Source organism: Solanum verrucosum, unplaced genomic scaffold (genome assembly GCF_900185275.1).
Source record: "Solanum verrucosum unplaced genomic scaffold, falcon-dt-bn FXZP01000261.1, whole genome shotgun sequence".
Classification (NCBI taxonomy): domain Eukaryota; kingdom Viridiplantae; phylum Streptophyta; class Magnoliopsida; order Solanales; family Solanaceae; genus Solanum; species Solanum verrucosum.
Window position 1 is genome coordinate 2,328,880 of NW_026019969.1, and position 17,949 is coordinate 2,346,828.

The window sequence follows — 17,949 nt, forward strand, 5'->3', positions numbered from 1 at the left end:
CCAAAACCTTCCTTTCCTTTTTTATTTTATTTTATGTAATTGGTACTTTGCTTTTATATTTTTCTTCACGTGAAATGTTACCAAGTCATACAAGACAGCCATACCAGGACAAAGGACCTTAGTTTTATTTCATATTTTTTTAATTTCTTATTTGATGCTTGATGTCTGTATTGAAATTTGACTATTCAGGATTCACATTGTGTAGAACCATTCGAGGAAAAAGCACTCTCTATTAAGGATTTTTCATATTTAAGGGTCGAATCAAAGACCTCTAGTTAAGAAAAAAACAACACTGTATGATGCAGAAGATTTTTCATATTTATTTAATTACTACCTCCTCAATAAAAGTTGAAAATATTAAGTAATAAAAATTGACGTGAATAAATACATTATTACTCCTATTTCACAAAAAACCTTTTATTCTGGAAGAAAATGTTAAATAAATTGGTGCCTGTGTTGTTAGGGTGTGCACGTCTGCCACAAATTTCATGAAAGCTCCTCTAAATCAATTTAAGTAGTGCTATTAAATTAGCCATCTACCTTTTTTTTTTCTCCTCAACAAATTAGTTTACAACTGAAAAAAAAGAAAGAAGAATTGATTTACACAATCAAGAAATGGTTGAAATATTACTATATTTAACTGGATGTCTCGAATTTAAGTTAGGAAAATAATGAATTTTTTTTATATGGAGAAATTTTCCCTTTATGCCCCTCTCACATAGTAGTCACATGATGCAATTCCAAATAAGTAAGAATCCCAAATAGATAGTACACACTAAATAAAAAAATAAATACTCCTAAAAAGTAGTTTATGGTTGTAGTTTGCATTCTTAAGCAATTCCAATGATTACCCCAAAATTATGTAAACTCCCCCAAACTATAAGAAACCTAAAAATTAAACAACACAAGAAATGATGCGCAACTAGTAGGGGTTTCATTATTTATTCATGATTGAGATTATTTTTTATGTAATAAATGTTGAACCCCTCTGACTTCTTTATAAGCTTACTTTTTTATATTTTGAATCTTGTATAATTTTGATCTCGACACAACGGAGATATTGCAGTATAATAGTAGCAACTCTACTCTATTTCGCAGGTATGTTGGATGAACTGAAGACTCACTTATTTATTATTTTCATTTCACCAACTATATTATGGTCCACTTCTTTTTTAAGAAATTTAAAAATCTCATTTGACATTATTAAAAAAAAGAAAATAAAACCTCTGGTCTATTTCATAAAATAAAACAAAGAAAAAATTAACGCGATTTATTGACTTGGTGCAGTTTTTGTTTGGTAGTTCTAAACTTGTATATTGACACCATTTATTTTCTCTCCGTACCTTTTCCAAAGCCAAATGAGAAAACAGAGGTATCTGCAACATACCTACCTACCTACAAAGATTTTTACTTTCTTGGTTGCATTTTTCTGCAAAATAAACCCTTTTTTTTCAGATGTGTTCTTGTACAAAAGACATTAATGACAGCTGAAGAAGTTTGAAAACTTTGTGAGAGGACATAAGGTTTTTGGAAATGATCTTGGGGTTTTTCAAGATTGTTTCAAAGGACCTTGTAAAAATGCTTGAAAATTGTTGAGAGCTGAGTACTAATTCCTTCTTGGGGTTTTCAAGATTCTTTGAAAGACATCTTTAAATGTCTGAACAAGCAAAGGTTCGTTTGGTTCGTTGTCCAAAGTGTGAAAATTTGCTACCTGAGCTAAATGATTACTCTGTTTACCAGTGTGGGGGTTGTGGTGCTGTTTTACGAGGTACTCTTCACTTCTTAATCTTCCTTTTTCTTTGTTGTTTTCTGCGTAGTTTGCTAGAGGAATGGGTAAAAAGCAATTCTTGAAATTGGTTTAGAATGGGTAAAGTGCAATTTTTGAAATTGATTTGTTCTTCAAGTTGTGTGATTTCGTTTTCTTTGACTGTTTCCCTTTTTGTTATTATTGTGGTCAGATTGGAAGACTGATTTGTTTGCATTAGTGGTTTTTCTTTGTCTTGTTGTAGCTGAAGTCTTCTGAGATTGTTCTCTTTTTCTTTTTTTTCTCTTTCTTGTTAAAGTTACAGCCAAAAATAAAAATGGGGAGTTGAATAAATTTGTAGAGAAATCTGAAGAAGAAACTGTGGAGAAGCCTGAGAATTTTGATCTTTCAGAGAAGAAACTTATGAACATGGCTGATGGTTCCGGGTATGATGTCAAGTCAAATGCTAGTTCTTCCAGCACAAGGGATAGGAGAAGGGCTTTGCGGGATGCACCTGAAACTTACAGGGCTAATTTGAGGAATGTTGCTGATAATTGGGCTGATGAGGATGATAGGGTGATGTATAAGACTAACATTGATGAACAAAGACAAGAAAATATGGCCAATGAGTTTGACCCTTTTGACTCTCAGAATGGAAAAGAAATTGAAACTCGAGGGATAGGCCGAGTTACTCCATATAGGAGTAGTAGGCAGAGAATTGAGACAGAGGTGTTGTCTAGGTCTAGAAGAGCTGATCGTGAAGGTATGAGGTTATCATCCTCCATTAACTCAGAAGAGGGTCCATTGCGCTACTCTTTAGGATCGATTTATGATAATGATAAGAGGTTGTACAGGAAGGATGTGGATGGGTCCAATCAGGATGAACAAATTCAAGAAAATATGGCTAAAGAATTTGAACTTTCTGACTCCCGGAACGGAAAAGAAATTGAATCCCGAAGAACAGGTAGAGTTCCAGATTGGAGAAGTAAGGAGAGAAGTGAGGCAGAGGTGTTGCCCAGGGCAAGAAGATTTGATCCTGAAGGTATGAGGTACGCGTCCTCCGTTAACTCAGAAGAGGGTCCTTCTGGCTACTGGTCGGGTTCAAATTATGATAATGATAAGAGGTTGTATAGGAAGGATGTGGATGAGTTCAGTCAGGTTGATTGTCCAGTTGATGAGCGAGCAGAGCTATTGAGAAAGTTTGATGAGCTAAAAGAGCAGCTCAGTCGGTTTGGTGATGTGTCTGAGTTGCCTAACGAAAGAGTCCCACTTGAAAGGAGGATGGCTCATCATGAAGGCTATGGAAATCCCGTTGATCGGTTTCCTGAAAGCTCTACTAGGATCTTGAATGGAGCTTTGGCACAAAATCATGTTTCTGGTGAAAGACCTCCCTACCTGAACCACTACAATGCGCCCTCGCCTTTTATGAATTCTCATGACATGGCTGGCGGTGGATTTTATCCTCCTAGAGACCGTATCCAGGGATATGGAGGTCCACGAAGGTCCCAGTTGCTTGGTGGAGATCCATACGAAGCCCTAGCTCCGTTTCAATTGCAGCCCTCTCATTCCCGTTTTTCTGGGCGGTCAATGGACAATGAAATCCCACCTACAGATCCCTATCGACCTTACCCGCCTCAGGCTAATCTTCATCATCCATCTTGCAATTGTTTTCACTGCTGCAACTTAAATCAAGTCCGTAGACGAGGTCCACCCACTGCTTTTGGTGAGAAAAGGATCTCTGACATTTCACAGAACACAATGTTCTACCGTCATCAAAATAGTGGTGCATTTGGTAAGCAAGATTATAATCCTCGAAATGCCAATCCTCTTCCGTTAAAGCCGCAGAATCCTCAATCACAAAGGGCTCATTCTGGTGACCTGAATGCTGCTGTAGGTGGTTTTGCTCGTCGACTTCCTCCCAGGGGTCAGCCTAGTGGACAATTATGTCTACCTGTGGCTGGTGGAGCCCCATTTTTAACGTGCTTCAATTGTTTTCAGCTGCTGCAATTACCTAAGGAAGTTTTTCATGGTGGTAAAAGGCAAAAAATGAAATGTGGGTCATGTTCTGCAGTTATGGTTATTGCAGTTTCAGACAATAAACTGACTGTTTCTATTGATGAACGAATAGATAAAAGCACTAAAAAGACGGGTCATCAGCAAAGAGTCATGTTGAATGAAGGGAATCGATACTCCAATGGACATACAAACCGTCCTAGCATGACCTTTTCCTCTGAAGATTACGATACTTCTAAATATGATTTCCATGCAATGGATCAAGAACTTACGTCACTATCAACAGGCCATGGAAGTTCCCTTAAATCTGCTGAGATGAGAAGCCTTTGTTCTACATCTTCACGCAGTTCAAGGGAAGAGGACAACCTCAATAAATTTGCTGCAACAATGGAAAAGTCTGACTCTGAGCTGCCAATGAAGGTTAAAGAATCTCCACCACCAGCTGGTTCACCACTGCAAGAGTACTTTGACCATTCTAACAAATTTCATGTTGCCAACCGGCTGGATCATGGAAACAGAAGTACGCGCTCAGATGCAGAGAAGCTGATGCAGAAAAAGATTACTTCAGAGCAAAACTCCACTAAAGATTTAGCTGTAGCAACTGAGATGGACATACCGTCTAATGAGTATGGTAACACTAGCTCGTCTTTAGGGTCTGGTGTATATAGTAAAGAAGGAGACCAGCTGAAAGCCACTAAAGCATCATTTTTCTCTGGCATTATAAAGAACAGTTTTAAAGAATTCAGCCGATCTGATTCTTCCGATGGGGAAAAGGCCAATATTACAGTTAATGGGCATCTTATACCAGATCGGTTGATTAAAAGGGCAGAAAAGCGTGCTGGACCAATACAACCTGGACATTACTGGTAAGTGACCAGACCTTCAATTATTCAACATGTTCATTCTTTTTGTTTAAACACGATGTCTTTTACTCTTGCATTTATCTTGTTGCTGATGTACATGTAGGAGGCCAGAAATAGCATAAGTGACTATTTCATAAATCTGTTTCCTTATTTATTCATTTAGATTTTGGGGGGGCGGTGGTCAAATAAAGCTCTATGTAATTCTAGTTTGCTTGGTGAAATATTCATAAGAGACTATGATTTTCCTATTTAATCTAATACAATTTCGTAGAATTTCATTAACCAAGTTGCAACATAAAATCCATTCGGTAAGTATGATCGTGCAGAAGTTGCATAGTTACAATGAGAAATTACATTAGTCAAATCTTCTGAATGGAACCTCTTGGAAGTAATATCACGATATGCATATAGCACTATTGTTTCTGAGATACTGATTTTTTTTTTTTATAAATACCTGGGAAAAAACTCCAATGTAGTATTGATCATTTGACAATGTACATGATTTGTGGGTTTAGTTCTACTTAAATTAGTAAGATGGTTCCTCTTTTTGATGGTTCGGTTCAGTCAATTGGTCTACATTTATTCAGCTGCATAGATTCCCTTTACCTAGTCTTGTACCACATTTTGGTTTATCCTAAAATCACAGTTACGAGTATATTGCTTCTTGACTTAATTTCCTGTGCTAGGTATGATTTTCGAGCTGGATTTTGGGGAGTGATTGGTGGTCATTGTTTGGGCATTATCCCTGTAAGATTTACTATTTTCCAGTAGATACTTGTAGCCTGTATTCTCCTGCTTTTGTTATGCTTTCCCATACTATAACTATTCTTTTTGCAGCCATTTATTGAAGAATTTAACTATCCCATGCCTGAAAACTGTGCTGGTGGAAGTACTGGAGTATTTGTCAATGGGAGAGAGCTTAACCCAAAGGATCTGAAGTTGCTTGCGAGTAGAGGCCTTCCAGCTGACAGAAACGGGTCTTATATTCTTGAAATTTCTGGCAGAGTCCTTGATGAGGATTCTGGTGAAGAGTTAGAGAGCCTGGGAAAACTTGCTCCGACGTGAGTATCAATTCTACGATAGCTTTAAGTTTTCAATAATTCTTTCTCGTGATCAGTTAGTTGTTCATATTGCTCCGTAAAGGTTCATATTGCTGTCTCAGTTGTGGTTGAATGACCCCTGGCCTACTTTGTGGTAGCTATATACACTAACATACTGCTCTAAAAAATTTCATATTGAACCCCACATGCAACACAAACATGCTCACTTACCGTTTCCCAGACACCTTACAGTTGAGATTAATGATTAAGATATATAACTGATGTACTGTTTATTGTAGACCTATGATAACATGATACATTGCTGCCTTAAGATGTAGCTAATATACATTGTAGTCTTGATCGTTGCTCCTTATTTCTTGCTTCAACCTTTCATATTTTATGAATGGCACTTAGCCAGGGAAAAAAAAGCTTTGTCTATCCTTCGTTGTCATGGCACATGCTTGTTCTGACATTCAACCAAACATATAGGTTTCTGCTATTCCAGAGTTCCACTACTGACATGGAGAAAATGATAATGAAATTATTGGTACTATTAGCATTTAGCTGGCATGAATCTTGGGTTTTTAGTTTCCTAATACCGTTTCACTATCCTCACTAAGCCCTTCGATTATGCCTAGTTTTACTTTTGCTGTGGAAATTTATAATGATCCTGCACATTTTTATGATATTATCCATTTCTCAAAATTACAGAACATTTTGAATTATATTTTGATTTCAGGCTGTGCTAACTTAACACTTCTTTTTCAGCGTTGAGAAAGCAAAGCGTGGTTTTGGCATGAGACCTCCAAAAGTAGAAGCATAACTACCATAAAAAAGAGTTTGGCCTTGCTAGGAGGCTTCTTACAGTATACGGAAAATCTGGAGCTGCAGTGCCTGACAGGTGAATGTTAGGTTACTGTGAAGGAGACATGTAAAATGGAATTTAGATTATTTTTATTTTGTCGCGTGCCAGTGAGAAATTTGTGTCTTACAGATCTATATACTTCCTTCTACTTCTTCTCTGTCAATGTAAATTCATTAAAATGTAGTTGCTGTGTGCACTTGTGTAGTATTAAAGAAAGCTGGTCTGGCTACTGAATCATGGCTATATGGTTGTGCAAATATTGTAGTATTAAAACAACTCCTTTGCACTGTTAGCTTTCTAGCTTTAATGCAGATATTTTCTCTAATTTGTGAACTCTGTTTAAATTAAAGCAAAATGTTTGTTGTACTAAATACTACAATTACTAACACGGGGATTTAGTTATTAATCTCCATTGTATGCTTTAAAATTACTATTTCCTTTTAAGAGATTTTCAATAGCAAAAAAATATTTTGGCTTAATACGTACAAATACCTAAAATTGACACGATTTTTTATTTAGACACTTTAATTGAGATTCTTACTTATTAAACACCTAATGTTTTGTCCAAAATGTATCTATTAAACAATATTTCACGTTTAAAATGATGATAAAATATATATACTAAATCTTAGCTATAGATCATTCGATAGTACAAAGTTGGTACTTGTATATTATATATGATATGATGTTAATAAGTTATAAAGTCCTTTTATAAAAGATTTGATGTGCATATACTTGATACGAAAATAGTAGTAACAAACACACGTGGTTTTCATTTCATCCTACTTCAAAAGAATTACTTAAAGAGTGTTCTCGCTTACCTATTGATTCGAATCCTCATCAATAGTGTTTTCGCTAATACTCCAGAGTGACTCTAACCCTCAGCCCAACTCTTGGCGCCACACTGGCTTTCTTTCCCGCCAATACTCAAAATGAAATCACTGTTAGACTGCGCCAAGTTTCAAACCAGTATCATCAAATCGGGTCTAACCCCAAGAATCATTGATGTCAACCATCTTATTCATATATACTCAAAGCACTTTCTTATTCATGATGTCCAGAAAGTGTTCGATGAAATGCCTGAAAGAAATATTTTCACTTGGAATGCTATTATAAACACCTATGTTAAAGATCAAAACTTTGCTAAAGCAAGATCGCTTTTTAATGCTGCTCCCTTAAAGGATTGTGTGACATACAATACAATGCTGTCTGGTTATGTCAATTCTGAAGGATTTCAGGATCAAGCAGTTCGATTATTTGCTGAAATGCAATTTGCTGACAAAGTATCTGAATATGCCTTGACTACCATGCTTGGTTTAGTAACAAAGTTGAGTCTTTTGTCATATGGTAGGCAATTGCATTCATATATGTTGAAGAGTGGGAATAGTTTAAGTAGGTATTCACTAAGTTCTTTGATTGTTATGTATTCAAAATGCGGGTGTTTCAGAGATGCTTGGAGGGTCTTTGATGGATCTGAGGTTAGGTTTGTTGACACGGTTTCCAAGAATACTATGGTGGCAGCTTGTTTTAGAGAAGGTGAGGTGGAAATGGCTCGGGATGTGTTTTCAACTAGGCCACAATTGAATGATGAAGTTTCTTGGAACACAATGATTTCAGGTTTTGCCCAAAACGGGTATGAAGAGGAGGCCATCCGGTTGTTCAGGAGCATGATGGAGGAGGGATTTAAATGGAATGAACACAGTTTTTCTAGCGTTGTAAGTGCTTGTTCTGGTGTGAAGAATTTGAAACTTGGGAAGGAGATTCACGCCTCGATTTTGAAGGAAGGGATGAGTTTGAATCCATTTCTTAGCAGTAGTTTCGTAAATCTTTATTGCAAGTGTGGTCTCTTAAATTATGCACATTCTGTTTGTACAACGACTCAGAAAGACAACCCTTTTGCCGTCACACCATTAATCGTAGGATATTCAGAAACGGGGAATATGTTAGAAGCAAGAAGGCTTTTTGACTCATTGCCTGATAAGAATCATGTAGTATGGTCTGCTATGATATCTGGATACGTGAAAGCACATCAATGTGAAGATGCTTTTCAGCTTTTCAGAGAGTTAATGACACAGAAAACAACTGTTCCTGATGAACTGATTTTCATAAACCTGCTTGGCGCATGCGCCATACATGCAACCTTTAATTACGGGCAGCAAATACATGCCTGTATACTAAGAATTGCCACCGCAATGGATGCTAAGTTGGCAAATTCATTGGTTGATACATACTCAAAAAGTGGAAATGTAGCATATGCACAGAGGGTTTTTCAATTGTCTGTTGATAGAGATACTATCCTGTACAATAGTATGATAGCTGGTTATGCTCTCCATGGGTATGAAAATGAAGCTATTCAGCTTTTCAGTCAGATGACAGAGCAAGGTTTCCAACCTGATGAAGTCACTTTCCTTGCCCTTCTATCAGTTTGCAGGCACCGTGGATTAGTAAAAATAGGAGAAGAGTATTTCTTTTCCATGACCAAAGATTACAATATATCACCAGGAACTGATCACTACGCAAGCATGATCGATTTGTATGGAAGGGCAAATCAACTTGACAACGCTGTAAGCTTAATGGAGATGTTGCCCATGGAACCAGATGCTGTAATTCTGGGCACATTCCTAAATGCTTGCAAAATGAACAGAAATGCTGAACTTGCAAAAGCTGCAGAGGATAAGCTATTGCAAATTGAAGGAGGGAACGGGTCTAGATACGCGCAGTTGGCTGGTATCTATGCCTCGGAAGGGAAATGGAATGAGATGGGGAGGGTAATGAAGATGATGAGAGGAAGAGAAGCCAAGAAAACTGCGGGTTGCAGTTGGGTATATGTAGGAGACACAGTTCATTCCTTTATCTCTTGGGATAAATCTCACTCGGACAATGACGCAATATATACTATTTTAGGATGTTTGATCAAAGAATTAACAAAGCTATCAGCCACTATATTCTTAGAAGAAGAGCTCTGCTCATAAAAGAAGTGTCAACAAAGGAATCCCTAGATATTTCAAGAATTTGGTCGACATCATGAGAAAGAATCTCCATGGCCAACTACCACATTTTGCCTCTTATTCTCCACAAAAGATTGTTATAGCATGTCTTTACTGTAAACCTGCCATCCTTCCAAAGTTTGGCATTTACTCGATTTTAAAATCCTTAATGATCCATGGTTACCGGTGGGACAATCATTGTTTATTCACAGTACCCCCGATGAAGACTTGTTGGAGTTGCGTGTGGCAGATATTATTGATTGGGATACAAGAACTTGGAATACTCACAAGTTGGAGACACTCTTCTCAATTGATGAGATAGATTGCATTAAGTGAATTCCATTGGGATTTACTCTCTGGGATGATCAATGGATGTGGAAACTTGATAGGAAAGGACGATACACCGTCAAAAGTGGGTATTCAGAGCTGCACAATGCTACTACACCTATCCCGAATGGACAAGTTTGGTGGAAAATCTGTAAATTGAAGACGCCTCCTAAGGTGTTGAATTTTGTTTGGAGAGCTTTGATTGGTGTTCTTCCAACTGGTGATAACTTAATGAATAAGAAGATTCTCAATCCGGCATATGTCCGGCATGCCTCCAAGAGACAGAAACAATATTGCACTGTTTAATCGAGTGCAATGTAGCAAAACAAGTTTGGATGAAATCATCATTGTGATGGCGACAATCTGGACCTTGCTCTTGGATGGGCTTAAGTCGTTGATTGATATCGTGACTCTTGATCAATTACATGAAGCTATCATGATCCTATGGGAGATTTGGAATGCTAGAAATAACCTTGTGTAGAAGGGAAGATCTTTACGGCCTGAAATTGTTATCTAAAAGGCATCCCGGTTTTGGCAAGATTGGACTAAAGCAAGAATACCAACCTCCAGTTTCATTGCTATAGAACCTGATTTTGCAACAAAATGGTTTCCTCCTGGTGAGAATATCTTTAAATACAACATTGATGGCTCTTGGGATCTTGCTTCAGGAATAATTGTCAGCATGCTAGTTCAGGATTCTCAAGGAAGCTTCATCAGAGTCCGCTCTAGTCTGTTAGGTAGACAATATGACTCACTTATGGCCGAGGCTTTGGGGGTTCGAGAAGCACTAAGCTGGTTAAAGGAAAACTTTGCAGCTACACCGCCTACACCGATAATTGTAGAGATGGACAATCTTTTGGTTAAACAAGCACTTGAAAAAACCTGCGGAAACAAATCTTACTTTGATGCTATAATTCATGATTGTAAAGCACTCATGCGTGGTTTCCTTGTCTTTCATTAAGAGATCAGCAAACCAGTGTGCCCACCCGTCAGCTCGGGCTTCAGGTTCTATGACGGATGCTATGCAGTGGATAATAGATCCCCATCTTTGATTCATGATGTACTTAACTTTGATTTGATCAATAATTAATCAAAATGCTTGTTCAAAAAAAATACTCAAAACGTCCTTCAGGTTGGGCTCGTGCTGACACGGGTCATACCCCTAGTACATTTAGAAATCTTTGCTTAAAGATGATTAAAAAAATTGAATATCCATATGATATGATGATAATGAGTTATTATTCTTTGTATAAATTATAGGAACCACATATTATAAGTACTAAATAACATCTTATTCCTTTTAGTTTTCTATTTACCAAAAATCTCTTAAAAATGATGTTTGCGGGATACATTAGATTTGATACATTCCACATAGCGGGATACATAGCGTTGTGCACGGGATACATTAGGTTTGATACATTCTACTTAGCGGGATACATAGCGTTTGATACATTCCACATAGGGGGATACATAACGTTGTGCACGGGATACATGCGGGATACATAGGTAAATAAGGGATTTTTGAAAATTTTGAAATAAGTAAGGATAAATGGATATTAAGGTAAGTAAAGGAGTGTAGTTAAATAATTTGTCCTTATTCTTTTCTAAACAAATTTGAATTGCCATCTGGATTGGATGTGAAAATTAATTCTGTATTTGGAAAAGAATATTGGTGGTGGCAAAAACTGTTAATAGGACCAATTCAATGATTGGTGGTATGGAAAATAGGCAGCCATAGAGGGACAAAGAATGAGATGAAGGAATGTGGGCCCTATAACATAAGCCCATCATATTTAGTAGTGGGCCTTCAAATGGGCTTAACCTATACTGATACAACAAGTATATTTAGGGATCTTTGTTTCATTTAACTTATAAAAGAAAAATTACATCTTGCTTAATTCACTTCTAAACAAAGATTGAACTGAAGTTGGATTGCAAATGTGTAGGATCTTCTGTTACAATTATAGATTAAACTCAAATTTTCATTTAGTTATGTATTTTTTTCATATGTTCTATTTTCTTTTCTTTTTTTTACTTTGGGATAACTTTAATGTTTATAAACAAAATTATAGTTTAGGTAGTGGATAACACAGAGTTTTTGGGAACACTAAAATAATATTTTAAACTACCCTACGTTAAATAATATTACAATGCATTTAACATAGACGGAGTTAGAAATTTGACTATAGATGTGCAAATTTTCTTCTCAATTATGTTTAGAGTGTAAAAACAATAAATACATTTATAATACCTAATATTTAATATTTGTATATAATATAATTTTTAGAGAAAGAGAGTGCATTTAGATCACTTTATCCTATCAAAAGTTATTTGAGCACTCCGCTTCACGTGCAATGCTCTTTAATGCTGTCCAATCTCATTAAATTTCATAAGAACAAAAAAAATAAAGATATAAATTATAGTATGAATTTTGCTGAAAAATAATTAAAGTAGATAATAAGGAATTGGCCAGAAAGCTGCGAATAATCTTTAACTGTGTTGGATTTATTAGTTGGAAAGGGATGTCTTTATTCCCTAATAAAGTTAGCAAGATTTGCCTAATCGTAATATCACGATGATCTCACAACTTAGATCTTGAATTGCACCTTTATTAATTTAAGAAAAAAACTATATCTTAGTGTACAACTAATTGAGACTATAGAATCTATAAGCCTCTTGTTTCAAACAAATATAATGGTCTCCAAAGTTATTTTTTAAATTTTTGATAAAAATCGAATCATAAATACCCCTAATTTCTTGTACCAACGCAAACAATTGTTTCTGCCTATCTGGGAAATAGAAAACAAAAGAAAAATGGATCAGTTTATGAGTCAGAGACATTTCCATTGGTTATTACTCCATTCTTAGAAAATTGCTGGAAAAAAGAAGAAGTGGTCCACCCCTTTATTGAATTTGTTTATCTTTTCTTTAATCACATAGATTAAACTATGATTAGCCTTTTGCTTTTTTCTTGGAACTTTCACATTTCTCCACGTTCACAATTTTATGGTTGAAAGTAAGGAATGTTTATCATTCGTATAACTTTGTTTGCCCAGAAGAAAAATCATTTTGGTTGGAGAAATGTAAAATTCAATTCATAACTTTTTTTGAACAAGAAATATAGTACCCACAAGTTTTAAGTAATTTGGTACATACAAACAATTTATAAATAAAATTTGATCACCCCGAGTATAAAATTGATCAAATTTTAAAAGCTAGACTTTCAAGCAGAAGTTATGTTCTAACAAGTAAAATTTATAAATTTTGAATGTATGAAAATGAAGAAAAAGCAACACCATTAATGAAAAATGATTTGAAGTTTACTAAATTTGTCTAAATTTTTAATAGTCTATAGAAACTCGCTAATATGGATACCTTTGCCTTTTCTAGTGTAAAATCTATTCGATTTTAGAGCTGATGTAAACATTAATTGGACATAATAATATCTATTATCTTTGACAATTATAAGAAAAAAAATTTAGTATATCATAATCTTACGGCACCCTAAACCAAGCCTATATACTTATTTCACGAGTGATATACTTTTTTGATACTATGTATAAAATAATTATTTATGATAAATCTAAATACTTCGATTCTCTATTATGAAAAAATTTAACATTTTTTTGTAACAAAATATAGTTGTTATAACAATATTTTCTGTGTTACCGACATTATTGACATATAAGTTGTCATTTTCAAACCCAAACAACTTTATTCTTAGGGTGTGTTTGGTATAGATGAAAATAGTTTTTCAAAAGATGTTATTCAATTTTTCTATATTTAATTGATTAAATGACAATTATACACAACCCAACCAAGAAAAATGTGAGAAAAGAAAAGCCATAATATATGTTAAAGAATCTCCAAAGCACAAGAATAATCCCCACTTTTTTTCTTTTAACGTTTTCTTCTTTAAATTTCCATTTAAATGTACATATATTATATACAATCTTCATAACTTTTAAATCTTAAATTTTGATACGATATAACTTTTACAAAATTATTACTTTACTGAAAAAAATCTACATCTATCAACATATAACATACACTAATAACACATTAAACTTTATCTCTAATCAAAACATTCATAGAATTCCTTTTTCTTTTTTTGCAAAAAATAAATAATAAATAAATCAAAATATTATCTGGTCATACAAAAGAACAATTTTTTTCAAGTAAATGCATGTCAAACACACTCTTAACTTTAAAAAGAAAATACCACTTAATTTCCATTTAAATAAATAATCTTTTCAATTTTTAACCAAATCTACATTCATAAGCCTTGAATTTGATTTCGCCTGATAGTTAAATATAAAATCGTCTTTATGAGAAAGCGTAACGCGAATATGAGCATTGAGCACACAATGGGCTGCACCATACTGTTAAAGTGAAGCCCACTTTATTCCCTTTGTACCCTTTTCTCTTCTTTTTTTGTACTTTTTGTGTAACTTTGCCTAATTTCCAACGACCCCCTTCCTCTCTTTAATTTTTCCTAGTAACAGTTGGTTGCCAATTTTTTTAATTTTTTTTTTAATCCTTTATTTTTTCCATCATCATCTTTGTTTTTTATCTATTTCTATTTTCATATAATTATAATATTGCAGTGACCTTAATGTGTACAAGTATTTTCGTTACACTATTTGACCTCTGTGACAACTAGTGCAGAAACACTAAAAACTATGAAGGCTTTTAATGGAACCAACGTTATCAAGAAACAATTTTCTTTAATTTTTGTAAAATTTACAGTTTGTTTTCTGTTGTTGGGTCTTGCCTATCGACTCATCTTGTCCAATTTCGAACAGTTCTCTCAGATTGAAGTGAAAAATACAGCTCTGTTTTCCGACAACACATTGCCGCTGCCGCCGGTGACTGTGAATGAACCTCTGGTGACCGTGAATGAACCTCCGGTGACTGTTAATGAGCCTCCGGTGACTGTGAGTGAATCTCTGGTAACTGTTGATCTTCCAGAAAACCAAACTTTGCGAAATGGTTAGATAACATTCTTCTTCTTGTTTTTATTTTTTGGGGCATGCATGAATGCCTATATCAGTTCTTGTAAAAAATGATTCTTGAAAGTTGAAAAATCTCTGCTTTTTCTTTTTTAGTTTATTGTAATTTGTATGCTTTGGATTTTGTGGAATCAATGACGTGGGTAATTTTGATGCACTTCTCTGTGTTTTTGTGATTGATTTTGTTTATTTGGTATTAGAGAAACAAATCTTTCATCAATTTTGTTGTGAAAATCCCTTGAGAAAAAGGAGAAACTGAACATTTTCCATGAAAAAGGGATTAGTGAGATAACATTCTTTTGATTTTTTTAGAAAAAGGGGGAGAGGATTAGAAGTTGGGAATTAAACCCTCACCAATCACCTGAAAGTTCGTGTAGCCAAACCAACTGAGCTATTACGATTTTCTAGTGGGATATATAAAACGTGGATGGTGGATTCATTTTTTATGATATTATCTTTGGCTGGTAGTCATGAATTTTAGTAACAGAAAAAGGAACAACTCTGAGTACAAAAAAATAGATTTTGCACTTTGAGCTTAGGTCACTAGTGTATGAGTCCTTACAAACCGTCTTTTTTTTTTCTTTACAGGAACATGTGATTTATTTATAGGAAATTGGGTTTATGATCCAAGTGGTCCAGTTTACACGAACGCGACTTGCTATTCAATTGAATCTCATCAGAACTGTATGAAAAATGGGAGACCTGATACTGAATATCTTAACTGGAGATGGAATCCAAGAGACTGTGAGCTACCAAGATTTAGCCCTAAGAAATTCCTCAATTTGATGCGAAACAAATCATTCACCTTCATAGGTGATTCAATTATGCGCAATCATGTGCAGTCATTGCTTTGTATTCTCTCACAGGTACATTTCAAGCTCAAAAAGAGTTATACTTGAACTAGGCAAGTAGCTGCTCTACTGTTCTTTTGTTTTGTTTCACTTTGTTGTGTTAGTGAAATTGGTAATTGCAAGCGTCGTGATTTAGTTGTTTTCTCGTAACTACTTGCTAACATCAATAATTGCTCTTAAATGGTAACTGTGGATATCAGATAAAGTAAATACAAGCTTCTTGTGGCTGTTAGTGTATGCCATAACAATTTGTGGGGCACTCTTGTGTTGTATAAGCTGGTGCCTTATCTAGTTGTATCTCACAAACCATAATTAGGAGCTTTTGTGTATGAGGTGGGCATAGCTACATATTGGATTTATCGGTAATGTCACTCTCAGTTACATGGATGTTGGTCCCGCGAGCCAGCTTGTAAAGGCTCTTTGTAGTTATAACATTTGTTTTGAAAGTTGTTAAGAAGTTGATTCAAACTTAGTGTCAAACCTAACTAAGTGAACATTTATGACTATTACTAAAGTTTTGCTGTTGTTCCATCTCCTTTGACCAAGAAAATTAGCTGGCCTCATTATTATCTCCTTGAGGTTTCACTAAAAATTGATGTGTAAAGATATGGCACCGGGGTCCAACTCAACCCCGGATTTCATAAGTCCATATAAGCAGACCATCAGTCCAGTCTAACACCCGTCTACACGCCCAGACCCATAATTCTTTGTTTTGTTTGATTTTGTAAGAGATGACGGGCAGTTTTTCAAAGGACAAAACCTTAATGGTGATTGTAATATAATAATAAGGATCGCTATGGTAGAAATCTTACTCCCCTGCTGTGTCTCCGATAGAACACTCTTTAAACAAATGTCCTATAGACGGTTGGCTAATCACGCTGATTCTTTCTTTAGTACAGTACTTATTTACTTGGAAATGACTGACTGAAAATGGAATTTTCTTCATTATATAAAATCAGAGGGTGCTGATTGGAGAATCTTCATCCTAAATTAGTAAATCTAATTAACATCAATCAAAATGTTCCAAGCATAATTAGATAAAATTATAATCTGATATTGTTGAGTAACCCTTTGCTCTTTTATACACAAGCTTCATTCGCGACATTGGCACGTTATGTTCATGTTGTTTCATTTCCTTAAGTATTTATTTACTTTACTTTTTGAGATTTTTGATTTGTAGCAGTCTTGATTATGTTTCATCGTGTTGCAATGCGTTGGGTTGTCCTGTGCTGCAGAAACTTTAGGTACTATTTGTTACTGATCACGTTTACGTTGTCAAGCAGGAGGAAGAAGCTGATGACGTGTACCATGACGAGCAATACAAAAGCAGAAGATGGTACTTTCCGCTCCACGACTTCAATCTTTCTGTCATTTGGTCACCTTTTCTTGCAAAATCAACTGTTTTTGAAGATGACAATGGAGTTTCAACGGATATTACTCAGCTTAATCTAGACAAACTGGATGATGTTTGGACTCAACAATTCGACAATTTTGATTATGTATTTATCGCTGGTGGCAAATGGTACCTGAAATCAACAATTTATCTTGAGAATGACAAGATTGTTGGCTGTCACAACTGTCCTGGTAAGAACATTACACAGGTGGGATTTGATTACGCCTATCGCAAAGCATTGAATACAACTTTTAAATTCATCACGAGCTCGAAGAACAAGGCTTATACATTTTTCAGAACCACTACCCCCGATCACTTTGAGAACGGTGAATGGAATACTGGAGGTTATTGTAACAGAACAGGACCTTTCAAAGAAGGTGAGGTTGATATTGGTTATGTAGATGAGGTAATGCGGAGAGTTGAGTTGGAAGAATTCGAGAGAGCATCTGAATTCGGGTTGAAGATGAAATTGTTTGACACAACCTTACTTTCACTGCTGAGACCAGACGGGCATCCCGGAGTCTACAGGCAATATCAGCCATTTGCTGTAGAAAATAAGAAGAAAAAAATCCAGAATGATTGTCTACATTGGTGTTTGCCTGGTCCAATAGACTCGTGGAACGATATAATGATTCAAATGTTGTGACATTAAAGTTATTGATGTTGCTCCCACAATTGTGATTGTTCATCTACAAAGATGTTACAGACTATTTTTAATCCTCATCGATCAAGTAAATATTTTAGCCTCAGAATGTGCATAGTGTAAAACTGATAAAATAATAATCCATGTACAAGGAATTTGCAACCATTGGAAAATGCAAACTCCACCATCTTGGTTCAATATTAGTAACCAT

General features: G+C 35.3%; 3 protein-coding genes across 4 annotated transcripts; all 3 read left to right on the top strand.

Annotated features, from left to right (window-relative positions):
- Positions 1 to 1,349: 1,349 nt before the first annotated feature.
- Positions 1,350 to 6,893, top strand: LOC125815463 (uncharacterized). 2 transcript variants are annotated; one of them, XM_049494938.1, is made up of 5 exons: positions 1,350 to 1,768; positions 2,064 to 4,623; positions 5,307 to 5,367; positions 5,458 to 5,681; positions 6,429 to 6,893. In XM_049494938.1, the coding sequence occupies exons 1-5, from the start codon at positions 1,654 to 1,656 to the stop codon at positions 6,481 to 6,483; spliced, it is 3,015 nt and encodes a 1,004-aa protein (XP_049350895.1). In that variant the 5' UTR covers positions 1,350 to 1,653; the 3' UTR covers positions 6,484 to 6,893. The 2 variants fall into 2 exon arrangements, with proteins under 2 accessions (XP_049350895.1, XP_049350896.1); XM_049494939.1 differs by having other exon boundaries at positions 1,530 to 1,768; positions 2,070 to 4,623.
- A 537-nt stretch (positions 6,894 to 7,430) lies between these two features.
- LOC125815730 (putative pentatricopeptide repeat-containing protein At3g18840) lies at positions 7,431 to 9,985 on the top strand. The gene has a single exon (XM_049495275.1). It carries the CDS (start codon positions 7,458 to 7,460, stop codon positions 9,495 to 9,497), a length of 2,040 nt encoding a protein of 679 aa, XP_049351232.1. The 5' UTR covers positions 7,431 to 7,457; the 3' UTR covers positions 9,498 to 9,985.
- A 4,389-nt stretch (positions 9,986 to 14,374) lies between these two features.
- LOC125816471 (protein trichome birefringence-like 25) lies at positions 14,375 to 17,764 on the top strand. Its single transcript, XM_049496082.1, has 3 exons — positions 14,375 to 14,831; positions 15,440 to 15,717; positions 16,986 to 17,764. Exons 1-3 carry the CDS (start codon positions 14,522 to 14,524, stop codon positions 17,739 to 17,741), a joined length of 1,344 nt encoding a protein of 447 aa, XP_049352039.1. The 5' UTR covers positions 14,375 to 14,521; the 3' UTR covers positions 17,742 to 17,764.
- The last annotated feature ends 185 nt before the right edge of the window (positions 17,765 to 17,949 follow it).